General features: G+C 38.8%; 1 protein-coding gene across 1 annotated transcript in view; it reads right to left on the bottom strand.

Moving 5' to 3' along the window:
* Positions 1–10,949: 10,949 nt before the first annotated feature.
* Positions 10,950–16,738, bottom strand: part of GUCA1C (guanylate cyclase activator 1C) — a 31,875-nt gene continuing 26,086 nt past the window's right edge. The window contains exon 4 of the mRNA XM_058731482.1: positions 10,950–11,615. Within this exon, the coding sequence (XP_058587465.1) occupies positions 11,446–11,615 (170 nt within the window). The 3' untranslated portion in view covers positions 10,950–11,445. The remainder of the gene's footprint in view (positions 11,616–16,738) is intronic.

Here is a 16,738-nt window from a genome sequence, read left to right as displayed (position 1 = left end):
AATCTCCAGCCCCTCCCCTCCCAGATGTGTGTGGGGGGAGGGACTAAAATCATATGGTTTAATCATATGGTTAATGCCCCTGGCAATGAGCTCCCCACCGCCTTGTGTGGGATCTAAAAGTTGCCTTTATTAATAAAAAGACCTCCATTTCACCTTTGTGGCTCTGAAGCATTTTCAGGAACTGTGAATGAAGACCAAATATATCTGAGAAATATATTTGGGTCATCTGAATGGCTAAATATTTATTTTTTATAAGTCATTCTATCACAAGTCATAATAAAGTCTTCTTCACATAGCTTCTATGATAATCAAATAGATGATAAGTGTAGAGGTTCTTTTGTAATTGGAATGTCCTATACAAGTGCCATTACTTGTTGTTGCAGAATTACAGTGAATTGAATCAATTCGCCTTCAAGGTATTAATTTTTCCTTGGTGGAGAAGAGAAACCCTGAAATCTGTGTGTGCCCCTTTTATGGCCCTTTGATAGTCATGGGAAGACTTCTTAAAGGGGCGATGTATCTGTATCTACATCTACAAGTATATATGCATCAACATATCTCTGTATCTATATGGAACCTAGCATTTCTCTGACCTATTCTGACAGTCACTTGAAAGATTTCCGTGCAGGGGAAAAGGTCAGGATAGTAAACACCTTGTCAATTTGTTAATGAGTTGTTAATACTTTTTTTTTTTTTTTTTTTTACTGCAAAAGCCTTTATCCCAATGGAGACCCAATTTAATGAATGAGGCTATATTCGAAAGAGACTTATTTTTGCCCAGGTTGCAGGGATGTTTAGCACCTAGAAGCGGCTGTAAACTCAAATGCCCAGAAAGGCTAGGCAGATTGTTTCGATTAGTGGAACTCTGCACATATTAACCGAGTGGTGAAAACCAGGACAAACCAAAAAATGCATTTCTTGCCTAGAAGGGGCAGCTGCTATTCAACAGCAGCTGACCGAATGTTGCCCAATATTTCCCCAATGTTCCAACCTTTCAAGAGAAGATAAAAACCTAGATTTTTATAATTTTTTTATATTTTTAAAATATACCATGAATAACATAAATAATTCAATCTAGTACATGAACTTCTTTGGAATTCATGGCCTACAACCAACACAGGCAGAGCTATCTTCTTGTCCGTTTTCTGTAAGGTCATGATTAAATCTTAGTTCTTTCTGTTTCAAGACCCCAGTGGTGAAGCAAGGCCTGTGTAGGAATCAGCATGCAGCCCGTCCATCCCCTGAATCAGCTAACCTTGGCTGCACATTGGAATCACCTGGAGAGCTTTAAAAATACTGAAGCCTGTGTCCCAGTCCCAGAGATTTTAATTCACCTGGCCTTGGTTGCAGCCTGGGTGTGGGAATTTTAAACAGCTTCCCAGGAGATTCTAATTTGCAGCCTGGTTGTGGTTACCAAAGTGATGAAAGGAAATTGAGGGTCTGCCCAGTGCCTAGAGCAGTGGTTATTGGTAACCCACTAGGAGTACATTCTTCAGCCAGCAATGGGAAAGTGCGTGCTGAAGTCTTATGGGGATCACATCTGCAATGGAAGTGGTCCTAAACACTTACAGATTAAAATCCTAAATAGCAAAGAATTTCTACAGTGTTTTTAGACTATATTTAAACTTTTCTTATTTTTCAGACAGTGCTTAAAGTTTGCATAAATCCTGCAATTTTTTGTTTCTGTAATACTAAATAAAAGGTGTTTTATCTTTTTTTAAATTTTTTTAATGTTTATTTATTTCTATGAGAGAGACAGAGACAGAGCATGAGCAGGGAAGGGGAAGAGACAGATGGAGACACAGAATCCGAAACAGGCTCCAGACTCAGCTGTCAGCCCAAAGCCTGATGCGGGGCTCGAACCCACAAGCCATGAGCTCATGACCTGAACCGAAGTCAGATGCTTAACCGACTGAGCCACCCCGGTGCCCCAAAAGGTGTTTTATCTTACTTTGTCACTTAGGTGTCTAAAGGACAAACAGTTGGACGCTGCTACAGGTGGATGAAATAAGGCCCAGTACTTTTGTAACTTCAGTGACATGTTATTCTTGTCTATCCAGCTTTTCTTCCCTTCTGGAAACAGAACTCCTCTCTGCTAAATGGAACCCATTCTTTTTTTTTTTTTTTTTTTCAGTGTAGTTAACATACAGTGTTATGTTAGTTTTAGATGTACAATATAGTGATTCAACAACTCCATATATTTTTCAGTGCTCACAATAAGTGTACTCTTAATTCCCTTCACCTATTCATCCATCCCCCACCCACCTCACCTCTGGTAACCATCTGTTTTTTCTCTATAGGGAAGGGTCTGTTTCTAGGTTTGTCTCTCTCTCTCTCTCTCTTTTTTTTACTTTGTTCATTTCTTTTGTTTCTTAAAGTCCACATATGAGTTAAATGACATGGTAACTGTCTTTCTCCAAGTGGCATAATTTTGCTTAACATTATACTTTCTAGATCCATCCATGTTATTACAAATGGCAAGTTTTCATTCTTTCTTATGGCTGAATTATATATATATATATATATATATATATATATGCATGCACACGCACACCTATACCACATCTTCTTTATCCATTCATCTATCGATAGACACTTGGGCTGCTTCCATAATTTGACCATTGTAAACAACGATGCAATAAACATAGGGTGAGTGTATCCCTTCAAATTAGTGTTTTCATATTCTCTGGGTAAATATCTAGCCAACAGACACATGAAAAGATGTTCAACATCACCCATAATTCGGGAAATGCAAATCACAACCACAGTGAGATACCACCTTATACCTGTCAGAATGGCTAAAATCAAGAACTCAAGAAACAACGTGTTGGCTAGGACGTAGAGAAAAAGGAATACTTGTGTACTATTGGTAGGAATGCAAACTGGTGCAGCCACTGTGGAAGACCATATGACGGTTCCTCAAAAAATTAAAAATAGAACTACCCTATGATCCAGTAATCACACTGTAGGGAACCCATTCTCAAGACTCAGATGACACTGACGATGGTCCCCCCACCAACCCCACACTGCCTGTCCCTTAATATACACCAATTGAAAAAGGGTTAGCCAAGCCCTGCCATCCACCTGGCCACAGTGACTGATTCAGGAAATGACCCAAGGAAGAAAGTCAATCTTCCCTTAGATTTGATATATGGGTGCTAGGGGGAGAAGGGGTGGGGGGAGAGAAAGACCCTCTTTCTTTGGAATGGAGAATCAGAAGAATAATTTAGCAGAGATTAATTTGTGGCCATCTATCCCAGCCTCAGGGAATGTTTGGGGGATGTACAGAGACAAGCAGAGATAAGAGATCCAGAGAGCTGATAACATCCTTTGAGCCCTGTATTTAGCTGCCTGCATGTTTATGTGAAGAGTAGGTTGCCTTTTCAGCTTAAGCTATTTTGAGCTAGGTTTCTGCTATTTACTACATTGGTATTAACCCACATCCTCTACTCCTAAACTGGTATAAGCAGAGTCATCAATTTACTCTAAACCATGATACACACACCTGCTAAAATGGGACTTGGTTTAGAAGACAGGAAGATAAGCTTTATTTTCCACACCAGATTAAAATTTTATCAGAAGGGAATACTCCAAGTGGGAAAATAGTGTGCATGCCCATCAGACAAGACAGTAAATCTGGAGGGATCCAAGCTTTGATCAGGCCCAGCTTTGCCTGATACACGGCACCTGGGAGAGTTGCTGGGGGAGCATTAACGGAGGAAGATATACACACAATATGTTATTGGTACAGACCCTATTTTTCATGGTTAATTCTCCCCCAAACTGGCCTATAAATTCATTGTAATTCTAGTGGAAAATCCAAGCAGTGATTTTGCAGAAATTAACAAGCTGTTTTTACATTTCGTATGGGAATGTCGAGGGTCAGGAATAGCTGAGACAATTGCAAAGAAGGCAGATACCAATTATCAAGACTATTGTAATGCTGTAATAATGATGGGAATATGGAATCCATGCAGAAACAAACAGAGCAATTAAACACAACAAAGCATCTATTCTTTTTTTTTAATCTTTTAAACTAATTTTAAATGTGCAGAAAAGTTACAAAAATAAAAGAATTGTCTTGTATCTGTTATTCCACTTCCCCTAATATTACCATCTTATGACTGAGTTTTGAGAGAAAATTTAAATTTGATATATGGAATTGTTTCTTGGTTTTGTTTTAATTTGTGGGGTTTTTTTTTTCTTTTTTTTTTTCCTGTTAGCTGTGACTGAAAATTCTTTCTGGTGTTTGTTAATCAGTAATCAGTTGTACTTGAACCTTTGCAAATTTTCTATCCTGATCACTTCCCCATCTTTGGAGTCTTAGTGTTTTTCTTGTAAATTCATCCGAACTTTTATATTTTAGAGTGTTAGTCCTTTGGCACACTTGTACAAATAAATTCAACTTATTGTTTGCTTTTAAGTTTTGATACAATAGTTTAGGGGGTTTTTTTTGTTAGTTCGTTTTTATTATTTGTTTTTAGATTTTTAAGTATTTATTAGTATGTTGAGAACCATTTTGCTCTCAGTGATGGCATATCATCCTACTCTTTGAGAATATATTTTGAATTCTGAAAAGAACCAGAAACCATTTGTAGTCAAGTAACCACGGTATAGATAAACAAATATCATTTAGGTTAAAAAAATGGACAAACCAAAAAACAAAACCATCAGCCAGCTGTGATGATAATATGATGATAACATTATGATTTTCTCGTGTGATCAAGAAACTGCTTAAAAGCCAATTTCAAAAGCATTTTTTAAATGGCAGCATCAGTTGGATTATATGAGTTCCTGTGGAAACTAATTTGAAGGATAATAAAAAAAAAGATTTTCCCATTATGACTTTTATGACATGATGAAGGGATACATGGACTGGAAGAAAGACTTGCAAAAGAGTAAGAAGAGCTCTGTTGGCTCCATTACTATTGAGATGTATAATCATTGGCAAGGTTTGTAATTCTGTTCATTCAGCAAATATTTGTTGAGTTCTTGCTGTGTGCCAAGCTCTGTCTTATGTGCTGGAGATATGTTAATAAACCAAGCAGCCAAAAATCTTTGCCCTGTGGAATTTGTGTTCTAATGGAGAGAGGCAAAGCATACACAAATAAGCAATAACATAGCAGGTTAGAAGATGATAGCATGATGGGATAAATTGAAGCGGAAAAGGAGCCTAGGGAGTGTGGGGGTGGAGGGAAGGGACATTTGCAATGTTAAATAGGTGGTGGGGAAGACCTCACTGAGAAGGTGACAATTGAGCAACAGATCCCAGGCAGACAGAACAGCAAGAAAGTGGCAGCAGATGAAGTGAGAAAGATAAAGGGAGAGGAGAGGGACAGATTATGTAAGAATCTGAAGACCATTCCACATGGGGTTTGGAATGACATGATGCCCTCACGCGTTAGTTGGATCCCCCTGGCTGCTCTACGGAGAACAGATTGCAGAGGGACAAGTGTGGAGGAAGGGAGACTAGTGAGGAGGTTGTTGTAATCATCCAGGTGAGAGACAATGGAACCTAGAGCAGCCTGGTGGTGTGGGGGTGGTAATTTGGTAGAGAAGGAAGTCAAGTTCTGGATATATGTGTGTGTGTGTGTGTGTGTGTGTGTATAAAATATATATATATATATATATATATATAAATATATTTATATACTTATAAAATAAGTAAACCTTAAATATTGTGTATATATATATATATGTACACACACAATTTAAGGTTTACTTGTTTTTGAGTATATATATATATACACACAATTTTGAGTATATATATATATATATATATACACACAACTTAAGGTTTACTTATTTTTGAGAGAGAGAGAGCACACGCACAAGCAGAGGAAGGGCAGAGAGAGGGGGGACAGAAAATCCAAAGCCGGCTCCCAGCTGACAGTAGTAAGCCCAATGTGGGGCCCAAATCCATGAACCGGGAAATCATGACTTGAGCCGAAGTTGGGTGTTCAACCAACTGAGCCACCCAGGTGCCCTTGGATATATTTTTACTTGATATTCTCATATATATTGATCTAAATACTATATATTAAATGATGATCATAATCTCTAGATTACATTAATGACTTATATTATCTATATTATATTATAGTTTTTACATTGTATTTCTTAAAATGCTCATTCAAAGTGTAAACGTTATAGAAATGTAAAGATTCTGAGCAGAAAGAATGAACATATGTGCTGGAGCAGAGACCAAGGGTCTAATTATAGGATTTTTGCCTGAAAATGGATAAGGGCTCATTGTCATGTTAAGAGCATGGGGAAAATCTTAAAGGTCTGTATAACTGACAGTTTGAGAGTCCATTCCCTGTGGGCACTTTAACGATTTCACCCATTCAGAGATAATAGTTTAGATGATTGTGTTCTCAGACCTCATTAGAAGGGCCAACTAAACGTGACTTGAGCACCGAGAGAGTGAAGTGTCTGGGATAAGAATGTAGCCTTCCTCTATGTCAGAATGGAAACTAGGCCCTAAGGAGTAACCTTAGCTCCATGTATCTAAACCTTTAAGAATTTTAAAGGTTAGAGGAACAAACATGTACTAAGTATGTAACATGCCAGGCACTGTGCTGGGTGCTCACGTGTGTTATCTCATGTCATGTCATGTGGAAACTCAGACTTACTCGAGTAAATGATTTATCAAGGGTAGCACCGTGAGTGAGTGTTGGAGGCAGGATTTAAATTAGTGTGCAGGCATGCAAGTCTGTGACCTTTTTGCTATATCTTACAAATGAATCATGCCTGACTGTGTAACTGTAAGGAACTCAAAATGCCAATGCTAGGAGAAAGGATATAGGTGGATACTGGCCTTTCAGAGTGATCATAGAGAGGGGTCTCTTATAGAGGAGATGACAACAGCTATGGTTTTATACTGGGTCATGCATTAGAATCACCAGGGGCATCAGGAATATACATTTTTTTTATTTTGAAAAAGACTTTCAGGTGACTTCTACGTAGGCAGCCTATCACTAGCCTACCTAGAATAAGGTAGAACCACTCAGAATAAGGGGTAGGGACAAGTAACAACAGGAGACAACATAGAGACTATATGTAGCAACCTGAAACTCACTGGCCATGAGTAGAAAAAAAAAAATCTGAGCTTCATTCAATTTGTATCAAATACAAGCAATACAAACAATTTTTTCCTTTGTTTCTAACTAACTAATAATCTTGTTTGAGGTACTGAGGTGTTATTCCCCACATTGTGAAGGTTTTGTCGAATCATTAAAAAAACAGAGGTGGAAGGGACCTCAGAGATTGGTCCCCTCCTTGGAGAGCTGTGGAGGCCAAGACCTAGAGAGGTACATGGCTTGTTGGAGGTCCCAGGAATCCACATGTGGTCTCAGTTCATGGTCTCTCCATCAAGCAATTCTGCCTCCCTGAATATTTTTCTCAATGTCAGTCATCCTGCTGATAAAACTTGGTATTCCCAGGTTTAATTTGAATGTCCAATTTTGCTTACCTACAGCTGTCCCCAGAAACAAACTCTAAGTATTAAAAAAGCTATTCCCTGTCCACACAGTTCTAATGATTTTACATTTCTTCAGCCAGAATAAGGCCCTAGCTTGGTTTTAAATGTCAGGACTCTTCTGTATTTCATTTTCATGTTTAAAGGTTATTCTAATATAAATGGGGGTGGGGGGTAGGCAGAGCGGGCTGGCTATCTCCAGCACTCCTGTTGTTTCTTTAATGCACGAACCCTTCCTTTAGGCCTCTTCATTTGCCTCTCAGTCATATATTTAATTTTAAACAAAACATTTTTCTCATTTGTTTCCCCATTACCTTTGGGCCAACTCATTTTGGAAAGAAAAATGAAAGAAGTATTTGCCCCACTTAAACCATTCTCCTGCCCCCACTACCTACCCTTGTGATCTACATGCAGTTCTGTGTCAGCAGACATTTCTCTAGGTGGAATATTCTGTGTCCCTGCCAGAAAGAGCCAAGGCTTAATTGAAGCAGCAGCTGGTCACCAGCCACTGACATGAGGAGAAGGGAGAGAAATCACACTAGAGCTTGTTCTTATCTTGGACCAGCTGCCATTCATCTCTTTTCAACTTTCTCTTCCTTTTTTGTCTCAAGATTTTGGACCAAAGAAGCAGGCCATCTTTCCTGATGTATCTTCAAATCTACAGAGAGATGTAATATGATTTTAGTCTCTTTTTAAGGGGGGGGGGGGGGAGGAATCTTTTTCATAAGGTTAAGATTATCAAATATTTTAATACCTTCCTTCCATCTTTGTCTCTTTAAAATAGTGCCTTTCCTTCAAAGCATCAAGGCATTGTAGGAGCAGTAGATGGTTATAATTCTGATTGGACCACTGCCCTTTGGTAAATGGGAGTGAGAGTCTCAGACATTAACTAAAGTTGTTGAGGTTCTTCACACACTAGGCCCTACTTGTCATAAAATCCCTTACTTGAAATTTTACTGTAAAATCACTGGGGAGAAACACATGGAATTCTAATTAAATACAAAAAAAAAGTATCTGCACAATTAAAAAAAAAATCATGGGGCAGTAGGCTCTGCTTAAAGCTTATCATCTGAAGGAAGAAGAAATTTAGTTTAAAATATTCAGTTCGTTAAAATAACATGACTTCGTATGTAGATTAGGACTATTTCCTGGACAAGGCTCATGACGATAAGCTGCAGAGGAAAGCATGGAGAAGGAACATGACTTTGGGGAGACTGACCTTGAGAGATGGAGACTTGAAGGAAAGGAAGTGGTTCTGTTTTTTTGAGCTCTTTTCTTTTTTCCTATCTCACCTAACCTTGAATTAACCTAAATTCCTTTGTACCTGAATTTCAGGCTTTCCCCCTTCTTAGCACAGCCCTCAGCAAAACTATAAAGTAGATACTATTTTATCATCTGTTTTCTTATGACAAGCAACTATTATCTTCACATTCTCTGTACCCACTAACTCTTTTTCCTAAGAAGCTGACAAAGGTGTGCTATGTGGGGCAGCCTGCCCTTCTTACAGATAAAGCTATGCCTTGGAAAGGGAAGGGGGTACCACTGTCATCTCTCCACCTAAGCCCTGGGGTCCACTTGGGAGGACATAGCATGAGCATCAGGTAAAGTGCATGGAACAGAGATTCAAAATCTGAGAGGCAGCATCCAGGGAAACACTGAAACCTAACCTGGGTAAACTAGACAGACCAGCCATGATTCCAAAGGGGGTGACAGGTAGAGGAGGACCCAGGTAAGAGGCAACAGGGTGACTGGAGTCTGGGGAAGCCAGATGAGGATCACAGGGTTCAAAGCATAAAGTGCAAGGTGGGACCTGTGATGGAGCAGAGCTTGGATGCCCTGAGTATGGGACCTGTGGCTGGTGAGGAGTTCTTAAAGTGTCTACTTGGCTCTCACACCACCTATCACAAATGTGCTGACAATTAAGCTATACATGCTTGGCTCCAACTTCATTCTTCCATATTTCACTCTGTATGCTAGGCTGGTGTCCTACTCACTACATTGCTGGCCGTTTCCCTGTTAAGTTCAGCCCATTGGTGGCGCTAGAGGGACACTACCAGACAGTAACTCTGGGCAAGCTAAACCCCTTCTTTGAGTCTCAGCTGCCAGACATGAAGTGGGGATAACAGCCCCAATCGCTGCCTTTTAGGATTAAATAAGCCCACGCAGCACAGTTCTAGAGCAAGTATCAGTGCCTGCAAAGAAAGGAGGGGGTGGGTTGTCCACCTGAATGAACACTGACCCTTCAGTCAGTCAGGGTGCAGAACCAGGCAAGATCCAGTCAGGGAAACAGAAATCACACTGATTATTTTAACAGCACGAATATAAGGGATTAGTGGAAAAGACACTGGAAGACTGAAAAAGTGAAGTAGTAACACAGAAATGACAGGAAGCAGCCACCCTTCTAGGTTGGAAGAATAAAGGGAAGAGGCTGGAGTCATTAGAACATAGAAGGTTGGAAGGGAAAGCTGGGGCCCAGTTTTCTGTGGAAAGGACACTAGGTAGGGGGAAGGAAGATAAGGGGAAATGCAATCAATTGCCACTGTTAGGGTAGGACTGTTGCTGGGGCAAGACTGTAATGATGCTTCCCTTTTCACTTCTATTGCCAGGAAGCTCAGAGTCCAACGGCTAGCCCACTTTTGGCACATGAGTAGAACTTTGTGTCATTACGGCTAATTCTTCTTACTTTATCGACAATAATTTTATCTCAACATATTTTATATTATAGTGTGCACTTCTTTGTGAATCTCTTCAAAATCTTTTCGAAAACCACAGACTATTTCTATGTCCATCTATACTATATTCATCTACCTGTTTGTCTATACATTCATCTATAAATTCTCTACCTCCATTTCTTTTTCATCTCTACTGTCTCATCTATACCTCTATTGATACTTTTATCCACACCTGTAACATTGAGACAGGGACATCCAAGTCTGTCTTTGTTTTAGATGTGTGTTTTTAACTCAAATCTGAATACGAAAGCATCGTTAAGAAGGTCTTGAAAAAAAGACAGCTCACATCTGGTCTTCAGCCTCCACTGTGGTTCCATGAGAAAGTCTTGCACTGACAGATGTACCAATGGGCCTGTGATATAGAACCCAAAACTTAAAAAGTTCTAATCCGTCAAGAAATCTCATTCATCATTTCATTTTTTGGAAAGGATATAAAAAATGAAATGTCAGAGCTATAATGTCAGGACCGTTTAAAATGTCAAGTGCTTGTTGTTGCATAGCCTGGCTGTCTGCTGTTCTGATCAAACCCCCAACTGGCATAATAATTACAGATGATGCATTGCATTTTCATGCACAACTGGACCCAGATTTATAGCAAATCAGTGGAAACGTTCTCATTGCCCAGTCTGAAATTTTCTCCTTTTGCTACATAGCTTAAGACTTTTCTTTTGGAACAGAACATTATTACTGATTCAAGATAGGATTCAGGGTAAGGAATAAGAAAAAAGGGCAGAATAAAAGTTTCTCCATAGACCAGAACTTGGTCATTTATAATACACAAATCCAACAGGAGCCAAGAGGCAGCAAACACATTTGCCAAAAGTCTGTTTAAGAAGAATGTTAAACTATAGAGACACTGCCCAAATAATCCAGTTCTATTTCAAGAGGTGGATTAACTTAGGTGTGGAAGGAAATGTACACAAGTTCTATTTTGAACTGATATGGAGACCATCCTTCAGTCTAATCATCATGTTCTAACCTTCAGAGAGAGTACTAATGTATAAACAGAAAAGCAACAATTCTTCCGTCTACAATCTTTATGGACATCTCCAAGGGACTTAAGTGATATATTCACAGGCTGATACCAATTATAATATATAATTGAATATATATTCAAATATAATGAAATCAATAGCATGTACATGGGAGAATTTCATTTCTTCTCCACTGGAAGTTTTGCCTCCACTGAAAGTCAGAAAAGGCATTCTCCCAGCCACTTTATTCCCACCTTCCCTAGATCAGCCTTGTCACAAGGTTTGAAGGAAACCTCCCTTCTGTGTCTGGCTGATTCCCATTATAGATTATTTTCAGTACACTGGAAAAATCAAAGCTCTTGGAAACAATCTCCAGAAGATCCTGATCTTCTTCTGTGCCATTGATAAATTCTTCTAAAGTCAGTTCTCCTAGAAAATAATAAATGAACAATTAACAAGAGGCTTTGTCCATACCAATCACTGGTATATACAATATATTCCCTGATGTTTTTATTGATATTCTTCTGATATCCTTTCACCTTGACCAGACTCTAAAGTCTTCGAATATCCTTATATAGCAAAGCATTCAATGGTAGGATTGCCATTGAAAATCAAGATGACGAATACAATCTATTTTTAAGTTGAGAATCATCAGCGATGCACCTATGTTCACATACATGCGTATGTCTCTACACGGTATTGATTATTTGACCTTTAATCATGAAGATATGACCAAGTGATAGGAGTATGGATACTGCAGATTTCTAAGATCAGGAGGAAATGACTGTGTGCAAGGCTGTTTTCAACATTCTTCTCTCTGAGGAAATAATTGCAGGGACCATCCACAGCTGTGAGGAAGGGAAAACATTTATTCATTCCACATACAATTATTGGTCAGCAGGTTTCTTTTCAGATTTTTGGTTCCTAATTTCATCACTTCGGCATAAGCCAAAGTCTCATGCTGGTCAGTCCAGTGTTATCAAACCATCACCATAGAACTGTGTGCCCTGGCCACCCTGTTTTGCCCCTACCCTCAACCTACAAGACAACTTTTCAACATTTTGGGGGAGATGGGAGGGGTTCTCTGTTGACTCATTTGGACTATAATTATAAATTTAATGTTACACGCTGGATAGCTAATTTATAGCTAGCATAACCCTCATGCCCCTGTTAATCGTTATCTTGAAATATAGAGATCCTGTCCTCCCTCTGCATTCCCATCAAGCAGAACGTGCAGTGAAAAGTGTTGTTTGGTGTTCAAGGTCAGGGGCTCTGAGGCTGGCCGACCTGGAGTGTCTCCCTTATAACAAAGAGTGTCTGGGTGGCAGACCTTGATTTCCTTGGAAGTGCTGTCCATGAAAGGAGAAGGGCCTCTGATAGTTCCTGGGTTGAGTTGCTAGGATATAAAACTTGCTGCACATAGATGCCAGCAGCAGCTGCTCTGTCCAATTGGCCGCTCCTGGCCTCCCTGTATGTCAGCTCCCCCAATAAAGCAATATAGGTTACTGGTGTGGAAAAGAGAGAAAAGATGGAATTTCTTTAAAAAATTTTTTTTCATTGAGATATAATTGACATATAATATTGTGTCTTTGGGTCTTTCCTTTGGCCTCAGCAGACCACCAGCCACCCTAGGCTTCAAGTCTGCTGGGATTTGACTACACATGAGTGCATTAAAGTTGAGGGGTAGAGATGTAGTTCTTGATCTCAAAGATATTGTATCCAATCGGGTTTGTGGCTAGGTAGAAGGCCAGTCAAAGACAAATCAAGAACACTTGGTAAACAGAGAATGGGTACCTGAGGCAGAAAGGCAGCAGGAACTGAAGTTAGATGTTACACTGTACCTGTACTTTATAGTGGACAAAGTCAAATATCCAAAATACCACAATAGTGAATCAAATATAAATAAGGATGAATTATCACATTCTCATAAGATACCTTTTGGTCTCAATGGCAAAATTCTAAAACACGTCTTCTACAGGGAAATTGAATCTTTGTTCCTTATGTTTTCCTTATGTCAAAGAAGTTTCTGCAAAACCCACAGGGTAGGAAAGGAGTCATCTATGTCTCACAGGTAAAGTATAGCCATGGAATAAACCAAAGTTAAGTAGAGAAAACTGAAAATAAGGAGTCATAGTGTGTGGCTGGGGAGGGTCACATGGGTGCAGAGCAGTGAGTCATGGGAACCATAAATAACAACAACAAAACAACCCCGTTTTTGGCAAAGGGAAATCACAGCTGCTAAATTACCAGTGCAATTTTTTTTTTTTTTTTCAATTTCTAGGGGCTTAGCAGAAGCAAGAGAAGTGAGAGTGGGGATGGGGTAGTGAAGTGTTTTTGTTTTTGTTTTTTTAATGTTCATTTATTTTGAGAGGTGGGGAGGGGGCAGAGAGAGAGGAAAGACAGAATCTCAAGCAAGCTCCATGCTGTCAGAGCTCCATGCAGAGCCCAAAGCAGGACTTGATCCCAGGAACCAGGAGATCACGACCTGAGCCAAAATCAAGAGGCAGACACTTAACCCACTGAGCCACCCAAGCGCCCCAAGTGAAGTGGATTTTGATCGCTCAGTTATAACACTTTTCTATTGTCACCACTGCTGGTGGAAAGAGCCATGTCTGAGGGTGTGGAGGGTATAGACATCATGTCAGGTGAAAAGCAACTCAGATTACTTACTGGTGTGGAAAAGAAATAAAAGATGGAGTTTCTTAAAAAAAAAAACTCTTTTAATTGAGATATAATTGATATATAACATTGTGTCAGTTTAGAGCATACAACATAATGACTTGATACCTATAATATTATGAAATCCTCACCTTAAGTTTAAACATCCATCACCTCACACAGTTGCACTTTCTACTTTTTTTCCTGTGATGAGAACTTTTAAGTTCTACTCTCTTAGCAACTTAGAAGATGGAACTCTTCCGTGATGCTTTTTTTACTTTTCTCAAAACATGTGTGACCTCTGCATATTCATTTTTTTTCACGTTACCTAACCACTTACCATAAAAAAATTTCTTTTGGAAATGAAGCCAACTTCTACCTAGAGCAACTTATGTTTACTATTTCTATCTAAAGTACTTTGAAATTTTCCTCACCCTTTCCCCCCAGTAATTAGCATTCATTCATTTTTCATCAGGTATTTATTAAGCCCCAGCTACAATTGCCATTTCCTCCACCACACCGCTGGTGACTGAGCTGCTGGAATGTGGGAGGGGCTCAGAAAACATGCTGACAAACTGCTTTTCTTTATCTGATGTTCTTAAACATTGCTTCCCAATCCTCTTTAATTTGTCTGAGGATTTATGCCCAAAGAAAATAAAAGGATGGTTTCTGAATCTCTCTAGAAAGGATTGCCTATGTGGGTCCAGAAGCTTCCCCTCAAAAAATCTACCAGCAAAGAGGCAAAGCCAGTAAGAGGTGACTGAGCAGGAGATCACAGGACTCAGAAGGATTTAAAACAATTTTTTGAGTTTTTATTATTTTGTTTTATATTTAAAAATACATTTCAATATTTATAGGGCATAATTCAGAAAGTACACAATTTTATTTTTGCATGTTGATGTATACATATACTTATAATATATGTCTACATTACATTATTTAGTAGTTTGTTGAGTTGGGGGACACATTTTCTCCTCCTGGGGACCCTGAAGGTCAATGCTCTTCCATCACTCACTACCAATTTCAGCAGCTTCATTGATGATGAATATTTTCCTTAGTCTTGTTTTTGCAGAGTGGTTATCTTATTGATATTCCTGGGTCCTGTATTTATTTGCATTAATGTCTTATATTATCTTTCATAACAAAACAAAAAATGACCTCCTATCCCCACCCCCAAAGAAAGCCAAAATTTACAGTGCATGCACACATTAGCATTTTTGCTCTAAAGAAGTCAGCTGATATTGAAAGAAACCAGCCCATGTAAAACCCTTTTTTTTTTCAATTCTTTTAAATTAGAACTTGACGAAAAATCGTGGTGGGGCTGGGAAATTAGCCAAGATGGGAATGGGAGTCTCAGGAGATGAGAATAGCCAGATTTTCAAGGGCGGATGCCAGTGAAGACGTTAAATGACACAGTTTTGTATTCATTAGCAAGGTGGCACTAGAGGCATTTAGCAGCATTTTATAGCAGAGTTAAGTGCAGCAGTTTCTTCTTTTCTATGAGAAAACCTGATTCCCTCTTATCTCCCGGTAGTTCCGTTTCCAGTTTGAGTCGCTGTGTCTCTCATGGCTTTCCACAATGTGCCAGTCAAAAACATTGGTCCTTCCGGTTAATTGCTCAATAAGATGTCTTCCTGTTTTCTGTTACCTCAAGTATCAACCCAATAATCACCTCTTTCGTTTCCTCTTTGGCCTTGTTCTGTCTCTTTTCACTTTCATGGTTGATTATTACGAACGCCTTAAAGTCTCCCCTGCCCCTGTGCTATTTGGCGCTATGTTAAACTTGTCTGGTACACTTTCTGCACTTGATGTTGTGAACAGCATCTATAAATCTTCCTAAATCATGTCAAGAACGACTCCTAAGCAGCACATGGTAGAATGCGGATTGCCATTCTTCCTGCAGGAAAGGGTGCAGAATTCCATGCTTAATCATTTATTCTGACTTAGTCTTGCTGTCCTGCCTGTTCATTCTTCAATAATATTGAATGTTGAGCTTCAATTTTCTGTCTTTGTGATTCTTTTCAAGTTTTCCTTCCTGATGCTTTTATTTGTAATATAAAAATAAAAACAGCTTGTTGAATTATTATAATAATACATGCTCATGATATAAATTTAAACAATACAAAAAGTTCAATGAAATGAAAGAATCCCCTGTAACCTCTTTCTGGCCCCCAGTTTCACCTTCCATTGGTAATTAACTTCTCTTAGTCAATTGCATTTATATTTTTTGAAGTAGCAACGCATATGCACATGTATGTTAATTTCCAAAATAGTCTAGACAACTCTCTTCCTGTAGGAAGATAGCAATGCATGCTGTGTTTGTTTCTTCTTTATTTCTTCCTGTGCTTTTTGCATGACATCTTCTTACCAGACATTCATTCATTTCACAACTATTCATAGAGCACCTACTGTGTGCCAGGAAGTATGAGCACGCAAGACCTACCAAAGTACACAAAACAGAAATAGTTCTTGCCCTCATGGAGTTTGTAGATTCTCATCTTTTTATTTTCTTGGTATTTATCCTATGCCTCTATTTTGATTAATCTTCTGCCTCCGATTTGCTAACTACCATGATGATAATGATGTATAGAATACTTCATGGCTGTTGAGTGTTTTTCTGTCCCAATAGATTTGATGTCAGTTATTCTTTTGTAATCAATTTGCAGTCAAACTGGGATTTTCATACATGTTCTTGAAGGTTTTTTTGCTTGTATCTTGGTGTGTTGTGATCTTCAGTTTCAACATTCACTGGATTATCAGATAACAATAGCATACTTGCTTTTCCTTTTGAAAAATTAAAGAAAATATATATTGGCACATAGTCAACATTATTCTGATATACTTGATTGACCTCTTTACTTCTACCAACAATGATGTTTTGATAATGATGACAA

Source organism: Neofelis nebulosa, chromosome 5, assembly GCF_028018385.1.
Source record: "Neofelis nebulosa isolate mNeoNeb1 chromosome 5, mNeoNeb1.pri, whole genome shotgun sequence".
In the NCBI taxonomy this organism is placed as follows: Eukaryota; Metazoa; Chordata; class Mammalia; order Carnivora; family Felidae; genus Neofelis; species Neofelis nebulosa.
This window is presented reverse-complemented; position numbering and strand designations above follow the sequence as displayed.